The following is a 9,257-nucleotide window of genomic DNA, read 5'->3' as shown; positions in this document are numbered from 1 at the left end:
TCTCATACGGTGAAAGATGATTGGAGACCGGAGAAGGCATTCAATAAATAAGAAAAACAACCATTTCTTAGGCAAGTGTCCATTGACATCACGCTACACCCATAATAAAGATCCAGAAGCGTCATCTCTACTTTCTTGTTCTCATTATGTTTTGAAACCTCATTAGAATCAATCTTGTTTCCACCCCTACTGCTGCAACATCAGAGTCACTAGAAAGGGTTGAATCAAACTCACTTCCACTCACTAGATTATCGAGTGACAAGTTAACAAATGAAGATTACGACACTAGATACTTAGTGTCGTAGTAATAGTCACAATCTGAAATTGCACCTTGCCTTGCCAATAAATTCACAATTGAAAGCAATTTAACAATTCTAAGCCTTTCAATAAGGAAATTTAAAGGGTTGTCATCCTTGAATTCAAAGAAGAATACACGCTTGACGTCTATAGCATCAATAAGCTCTATGGACTCCATAACTATTTTGAATAACCGTATCCGACGATCTATAGTACCATGAAGCAGTAAAATACAGCGATCCGTCGATCAGTTCCTTCAAACAATTCTATAATTCAACAGATATTGCCTTACTTCCCTTCATTAGCTTTAATATGGACTTCGTCCTCTAGGTTGAAAACTACTCATCCATTGACCACGGCTATTGTGTAATGGCATCCAGCTTGTATAATTTCTTCAGAATTGATATTGAGCTTTGACCTTTTAGACCAAGTAATTTTCTTCCCCTTGCTCTTTCCTATGTACCGATGAGGCCACCTACGCTAGGCTCCATCATCGGGAACTTGGTCACCGATGAACCGGCAATTCTCTTCTTCCGTCTTTTCAGTGGGTTGCGAAGCGAGGGCGGAGTCGGGAGATATGACAGTCAAAGCTACTTCTTTATCTATCTTGAGCATCTTGTTCGTTGACAACGACACTTTCAAAGACGGCCTCGACTTGCGCTTGCACGGCATTGTGCTGGATGGAGAAGAGAGAGTATGGGAAGTGGGTTGCGGATAGGATAGAGTTCCCACTTCCAAGCGGGTTGGGAATAATAAAGGAGAGTTTTTGGGTTTTAAAATTTGAAAATTTAAGGAAATATAGCCTTAAAAGAAAGCAAATCCGCCGGTAAATCGACGATCATCAATACACCCTACTGAGTCAGCATCCGAAAAGGCTTGAAGATTCAGCGACGAGGAACAAGATTAAGCAAGCCAAAATCCATAGTGTTATGAGATAACGTATGCATAAGCTGACAGGCTTGAAGATTCAGTGGCGAGTAGCGAGATATAAGCTAGCCAAAATCCATAGTGTTATGGAGATAACGTATGCAAGCCAAAACTCCAATGATCCTCCGAAGGTGACAAGTTTTGTTGACCTCAAAGGCAATATCAGGGCGATTGTGGGTTAAATATTGGAGAGCCTCAATAATTTGTCGGTAACGCTCAAGAGTGGAAACTGCTTGACCACCATGTTTAGAGAGTTTTTCCATTGGTGAGATTGGAGTGCTAAAAGGTTTGTAATTAGCCATATCAGACTTGCGAAGAAGCTCCAAGAGGACCAAGACGTAACACCGTTGAGATAAATGAAGACAATCTGATGTGTAAGAAGCTTAATTTTGCAAATGGAGGAGTGGAAATTGTTGGTAACTAGAATATCGTCAACATAAACCAAAATATAAATCTGAATGCCACTCTAATTATAAATAAATAAAGAAGGATTATTAAGTGATCACCCATTTCACTCCCAAGCGATGTGAGGCTATCTATTTCCTTAAATTTTCAAACCCTAAAACTCTCTCCTTTATTATTCCCGACCCTCTCAGAAGTGGGAACCTTATCCTATCCTCTTCATTACCCACTTCCCATACCCTCTCTCCTCCCTTTGCCAAAATGCCAAGCAAGCGCAAGTCGAGGCCATCTTCGAAAGCATTGTCGTCATCAACAAAAAGCTCGAGACAGATAACGAAGCAACTCTACGTGTCTAGCCTCACGCCGCGCACAACCAAACCCACAGAAAAGACGGAAGAAGATGACTGTCAGTTCATCGGTGACCCGTTTCCCAACGATGAAGCCCGGCGTAGGTGCCATTACAAAATGGTCGAGATCGATAGACGAGTAGTTTAACCGGCAGGATGAAGCCCACGTTAAAGCTAATAAAGGGAAAAAAGACTATATCTGTCGGATTATAAAAATGTTTAAAGGAACTGACAAATCGTCGCACTTTACTACTCAATGGTACTACAGAACGACAGATACGATTAATAAAAACAGTTTGCAGTCCGTAGAGCTTATTGATGCTATAGACGACAAGCATGTATTCTTCCCTGAATCCAAGGACGACAACCCTTTAAATTGCCTTTTTGAAAAGCTTACAATTGTCAGACTGCCTTCAAATGTGGATTTATTCGCAAGGCAGGATGCAATTTCAAATTGTGACTATTACTACGACACGAAGTATCTAGTGTCATATTCATCATTTGTTAACTTGCCACTCGATAATCTAGTGAGTGGAAGTGAATCCGATTCAACCCTTTCTAGTGACTCTGATGTTGCAGCAGTAAGGGTTGAAGCAAGATTGATGCTGATGAGATTTCAAAACATAACGAGAACAAGAAAGTTTAGATGACGCTTTTGGATCTCTATTATAGGTGTGGCGCGATGTCAACGGGCCTTTGACTAAGAAACGACCATTTTTCTTATTGAACGAATGCCTTCTCCGGTCTCCAATCATCTTTCACCGTATGAGATTTCACAAATGGTCAGATCATCACTTTCTCAAATTTGTTGATTGTTTATGCTACCCATTTCTCAGTCCTTATAACCGTTTTTGGGTAGCATAAACAACCAATCACTTTGAGAAAGTGATGATATGGCCATTTGTGAAATCTCAAACGGTGAAAGATGATTGGAGACCGGAGAAGTCATTCGTTTAATAAGAAAAACGACCATTTCTAAGGCAAGTGCCCATTGACATCATGCCACACCCATAAAAGAGATACAGGAGCTTCATCTCTACTTTCTTGTGCTCATTGTGTTTTGAAACGTCATCAGAATCAATCTTGTTTCCACCCCTACAGCTGCAACATCAGAGTCACTAGAAAGGGTTGAATCGAATTCACTTCCACTCACTAGATTATCGTGGCAAGTTAACAAATGAAGAATACGACACTAGATACTTAGTGTCGTAGTAATAGTCACAATCAGAAATTGCACCTTGCCTTGCCAATAAATCCACAATTGAAGGCAATTTGACAATTCTAAGCCTTTCAATAAGGTAGTTTAAAGGGTTGTCATCCTTGAATTCAAAGAAGAATGCACGCTTGACGTCTATAGCATCAATAAGCTCTACAGACTCCAAACTATTTTGAATAACCGTATCCGCCGATCTGTAGTGCCATGAAGCAGTAAAATACGGCGATCCGTCGATCAATTCCTTCAAACAATTCTATAATCCGACAGATATTGCCTTCTTTCCCTTCATTAGCTTTAACGTGGACTTCGTCCTCTAGGTTGAAAACTACTCATCCATCGACCTCGACCATTGTGTAATGGCATCCAGCTTGTATAATTTCTTCAGAATTGATATTTAGCTTTGACCTTTTAGACCAAGTAATTTTCTTCCCCTTGCTCTTTCCTGTGTACCGATGAGGCCACCTACTCCGGGCTCCATCATCGGGAACTTGGTCACCGATGAACCGGCAATTCTCTTCTTCCGTCTTTTCAGTGGGTTGCGAAGCGACGGCAGCGTCAGGAGATATGACAGTCAAAGCTACTTCTTTATCTATCTTGAGCATCTTGTTCGACAACGACGACGCTTTCAAAAATGGCCTCGACTTGCGCTTGCACGGCATTGTGGTGAAGGGAGTAGAGAGGGTATGGGAAGTGGGTAGTGAAGAGCATAGGATAGAGTTCCCACTTCCAAGCGGGTTGGGAATGATAAAGGAAAGAGTTTTGGTGTCTTTAAATTTGAAAATTTAAGGAAATCGAGCCTAAAAAGAAAGCAAATTCACCGGTAAATCGACGATCATTAATACACCCTACCGAGTCAGCATCCGAAAAGGCTTGAAGATTCAGAGATGATGAACGAGATTAAGCAAGCCAAAATCCATAGTGATATGGAGATAACGTATGCAGAAGCTGACAGGCTTGAAGATTCAGCAGCGAGTAGCGAGATATAAACCAGCTAAAAGCCATAGTGTTATGGAGATAATGTATGCAAGCCAAAACTCGAATGATCTTCCAAAGGTGATAGGTTTTGTTGACCTCAAAGGCAATATCAGGGCGATTGAGGGTTAAATATTGGAGAGCCTCAATAATTTGTCGATAATGCTCAAGAGTGGAAAATGCTTGACCACCATATTTAGAGAGTTTTTTCATAGCTGAGATTGGAGTGCTAAAATGTTTGGAATTAGCCATACCAGACTCGCAAAGAACCTCCAAGACGCAACGCCGTTGAGATAAATGAAGACAATCTGATGTGTAAGAAGCTTAATTTTGCAATAATAGACATAATAGAGGAGTTGACATTGCTAGTAACTAGAATATTAACATAAGCCAAAATAAATTTGAATGCCACTCTAATTATAAATAAATAAGAAAAATTATTAAGTGATCACCCATTTCACTCCCAAGCAATGTGAGACTATCTATTTCCTTAAATTTTCAAATTTTGAAACCCTAAACTCTCTCCTTTATTATTCCCGATCCACTCAGAAGTGGGAACCTTATCCTATCCTCTTCATTACCCACTTCCCATACTCTCTCTCCTCCCTCCACCACAATGCCAAGCAAGCGCAAGTCGAGGCCGTCTTCGAAAGCATTGTCGTCATCGACAAGAAACTCGAGACAGATAACGAAGCAGCTTTACATGTCTATCCTCCTTTGACCCCGCGTCGCAACCAAACCAATGAAAAGACGGAAGAAGATGACTGTCGGTTCATCGGTGACCGTTTCCCGACGATGATGCCCGGTGTAGGTGCCATTACACAATGGTCGAGATCGATAGACGAGTAGTTCAACCGGGAGGATGAAGCCCACGTTAAAGCTAATAAAGGGAAAGAAGACTATATCTGTCGAATTATAGAAACGTTTAAAAGAACTGACGAATCATCGTATTTTACTGCTCAATGATACTACAGAACGACAGATACGGCTATTAAAAATAGTTTGGAGTCCGTAGAGCTTATTGATGCTATAGACAACAAGCGTGTATTCTTCCCCTTTAAATTGCCTTTTTGAAAAGCTTACAATTGTCAGACTGCCTTCAAATGTGGATTTATTGGCAATGCATGATGCAATTTCAGATTGTGACTATTACTGCGATACAAAGTATCGAGTGCTGTATTCTTCATTTGTTAACTTGCCACTCGATAATCTAATGAGTGGAAGTGAATCCGATTCAACCCTTTCTAGTGACTCTGATGTTGCAGCAGTAGGGGTTGAAGCAAGATTGATTCTGATGAGATTTCATAACATAACGAGAACAAGAAAGCAGAGATGACGCTTCTGAATCTCTATTATAGGTGTGGCGCGATGTCAACGGGCCTTTGACTAAGAAACGACTGTTTTTCTTATTGAACAAATGCCTTCTCTGGTCTCCAATCATATCTTTCACCGTATGAGATTTCACAAATGGCCAGAGTATCACTTTCTCAAAGAAGTTGATTGTTTATGCTACCCATTTCTCAGTCCTTATAACCGTTTTTGAGTAGCATAAACAACCAAACACTTTGAGAAAGTGATGATCTGGCCATTTGTGAAATCTCATACGGTGAAAGATGATTGGAGACCGGAGAAGGAATTCAAAACAACCATTTCTTAGGCAAGTGTCCATTGACATCACGCCACACCCATAATAGAGATCCAGAAGCATCATCTCTACTTTCTTGTTCTCATTATTTTTGAAACCTCATCAGAATCAATCTTGTTTCCACCCCTACTGCTACAACATCAGAGTCACTAGAAAGGGTTGAATCAAACTCACTTCCACTCCCTAGATTACCGAGTGGCAAGTTAACAAATGAAGAATACGACACTAGATACTTAGTGTCGTAGTAATAGTCACAATCTGAGAGTGCACCTTGCCTTGCCAATAAATCCACAATTGAAGGCAATCTAACAAGTCTAAGCCTTTCAATAAGGTAATTTAAAGGGTTGTCATCCTTGAATTCAGAGAAGAATACACGCTTGACGTCTATAGCATCAATAAGCTCTATGGACTCCAAACTATTTTGAATAACCGTATCCGACGATCTGTAGTACCATGAAGCAGTAAAATACAGCGATCTGTCAATCAATTCCTTCAAACAATTCTATAATCCGCCAGATATTGCCTTATTTCCCTTCATTAGCTTTAATATGGACTTCGTCCTCTAGGTTGAAAACTACTCATCCATAGACCTCGGCCATTGTGTAATGGCATCTAGCTTGTATAATTTCTTCAGAATTGATATTTAGCTTTGACCTTTTAGACCCAGTAATTTTCTTCCGCTTGCTCTTTCCTGTGTACCGATGAGGCCACCTATGCCGGGCTTCTTCATCGGGAACCGAGTCACCAATGAACCGGCAATTGTCTTCTTCCGTCTTTTCAGTGGGTTGTGAAGCAACGGCGACATCAGGAGATCTGACAATCAAAGTTACTTCTTTATCTATCTTGAGCTTCTTGTTCAACAACGACGACGCTTTTCAAAGATGGCCTCTACTTGCGCTTGCCTAGCATTGTGGTGGAGGGAGTAGAGAGAGTATGGGAAGTGGGAAGTGAAGAGGATAGGATACAATCCCCACTTCCAAGTGGTTTGGGAATAATAAAGGAGAGTTTTTGGGTTTTTCAATTTGAAAATTTAAGGAAATAGAGCCTAAAAAGAAAGCAAATCCACCGGTAAATCGACGATCATTAATACATTTTGCCGAGTCAACATCCGAAAAGGCTTGAAGATTCAACGACGAGGAACAAGATTAAGCAAGCCAAATCCATAGTGTTATGAGATAACGTATGCATAAGCTGACAGGCTTGAAGATTCAATGGCGACTAGCGAGATATAAGCCAGCCAAAATCCATAGTGTTATGGAGATAATGTATGCAAGCCAAAACTCCAATGATCCTCCGAAGGTGACAGGTTTTGTTGACCTCAAAGGCAATATCAGGGCGATTGAGGATTAAATATTGGAGAGCCTCAATAATTTGTCGATAACGCTCAAGAGTGGAAAATGCTTGACCACCATGTTTAGAGAGTTTTTTCATAGCTGAGATTGGAGTGTTAAAAGGTTTGGAATTAGCCATACCAGACTTGCGAAGAAGCTCCAAGATGTAAAGCCATTGAGATAAATGAAGACAATCTGATGTGTAAGAAGCATATTTTCGCAATAATAGACATAATGGAGGAGTTGACATTACTGGTAACTAGAATATCGTCAACATAAACCAAACCAAACCAAAATAAAAATCTGAATGCCACTCTAATTAGAAATAAATAAAGAAGGATTATTAAGTAGTCATCCATTTCACTCCCAAGCAACGTGAGACTATCTATTTCCTTAAATTTTCAAATACTAAAACTCTCCCCTTTATTATTCACGACCCACTCAGAAGTGGAAACCCTATCCTATCCTCTTCACTACCCATACTCTCTCTCCTCCCTCCACCACAATGCCAAGCAAGTGCAAGTCGAGGCCGTCTTCGAAAGCATTGTCATCATCAAAAAGAAGCTCGAGACATATAAAGAAGCAGCTCTACATGTCTAACCTCCTCTGACGCCGCGTCGCAACCAAACCCACTGAAAAGACGGAAGAAGATGACTCGTCGGTTCATCAGTGACCCGTTTCCCGACGATGAAGCCCGGCGTAGGTACCATTACACAATGGTCGAGATCAATAGACGAGTAGTTCAACCGGGATGATGAAGCCCACGTTAAAGCTAATAAAGGGAAAGAAGACTATACCTGTCGGATTATAGAAATGTTTAAAGGAACTGACAAATTGTCATATGTTACTGCTCAATGGTACTACAGAACGACAGATACAGTTATTAAAAACAATTTGGAGTCCATAGAGCTTATTGATGCTATAGACGACAAGCGTGTATTCTTCCCTAAATTCAAGGATGACAACCCTTTAAATTGCCTTATTGAAAAGCTTACAATAGTCAAACTGCCTTCGAATGTGGATTTATTGGCAAGGCATGATGCAATTTCAGATTGAGACTATTATTGCGACACAAAGTATCTAGTGCTGTATTCTTCATTTGTTAACTTGCCACTCGATAATCTCGTGAGTGGAAGTGAATCCGATTCAACCCTTTCTAGTGACTATGATGTTGCAGCAGTAGGGGGTGAAACCAAGATTGATTCTGATGAGGTTTAAAAACATAATGAGAACAAGAAAGTAGAAATGATGCTTCTGGATTTCTACTGCGAATGTGGCGCGATGTCAACGGGCCTTTGCCTAAGAAACGACTTTTTTCTTATTGATTGAATGCCTTCTCCAGTCTCCAATCATTTTTCACCGTATGAGATTTCACAAATGGCCAGATTATCACTTTCTCAAAGTTGTTGATTGTTTATGCTACCCTCCCAAATGGCCAGATTATCACTTTCTAAAAGTTGTTGATTTTTTATGCTACCCATTTCTCAGTTCTTATAACCGTTTTTGGGTAGCATAAACAACCAAACACTTTGAGAAAGTGATGATTTGGCCATTTGTGAAATCTCATACGGTGAAAGATGATTGGAGACCGAAGAAGGCATTTGATTAATAAGAAAAACAACCATTTCTTAGGCAAGTGACAATTGACATTGCGCCACACCCATAATAGAGATCCAGAAGTGTCATCTCTACTTTCATGTTCTCATTATGTTTTGAAACCTCATCAAAATCAATCTTGTTTCCACCCCTACTGCTGCAAAATCAGAGTCACTAGAAAGGGTTGAATCGGATTCACTTCCACTTATGAGATTATCGAGTGGCAAGTTAACAAATGAAGAATACGACACTAGATACTTAGTGTCGCAGTAATAGTCACAATCTGAAATTGCACCTTGCCTTACCAATAAATCCACATTTGAAAGCAGTCTCAATATGGTAATTTAAAGGGTTGTCATCCTTGAATTTAGAGAAGAATACACGCTTGTCGTCTATAGCATCAACAAGCTCTACGGAGTCCAAACTATTTTGATTAACCTTATCCGACGATCTGTAGTACCATGAAGCAGTAAAATAAGGCGATCCGTTGATCAGTTCCTTCAAACAATTCTATAATCCGACAG

The 9,257-nt window shown here is 40.3% G+C and overlaps 1 protein-coding gene across 1 annotated transcript; it reads left to right on the top strand.

Annotated features, from left to right (window-relative positions):
- Positions 1 to 2,188: 2,188 nt before the first annotated feature.
- On the top strand, positions 2,189 to 2,623 carry LOC131327751 (DNA (cytosine-5)-methyltransferase CMT3-like). The gene has a single exon (XM_058360885.1). The coding sequence runs from the start codon at positions 2,189 to 2,191 to the stop codon at positions 2,621 to 2,623; it is 435 nt and encodes a 144-aa protein (XP_058216868.1).
- Positions 2,624 to 9,257: the final 6,634 nt, after the last annotated feature.

Source organism: Rhododendron vialii, chromosome 5a, assembly GCF_030253575.1.
Source record: "Rhododendron vialii isolate Sample 1 chromosome 5a, ASM3025357v1".
NCBI lineage: Eukaryota > Viridiplantae > Streptophyta > Magnoliopsida > Ericales > Ericaceae > Rhododendron > Rhododendron vialii.
Note: the sequence above shows the minus strand (reverse complement) of the source record. Positions and strands in the feature narration are given on the sequence as shown.

Bases quoted from the DNA above. Each gene is read 5' to 3' on its own strand.
- LOC131327751 (XM_058360885.1), top strand. From the start codon at position 2,189: ATGTTTAAAGGAACTGACAAATCGTCGCACTTTACTACTCAATGGTAC.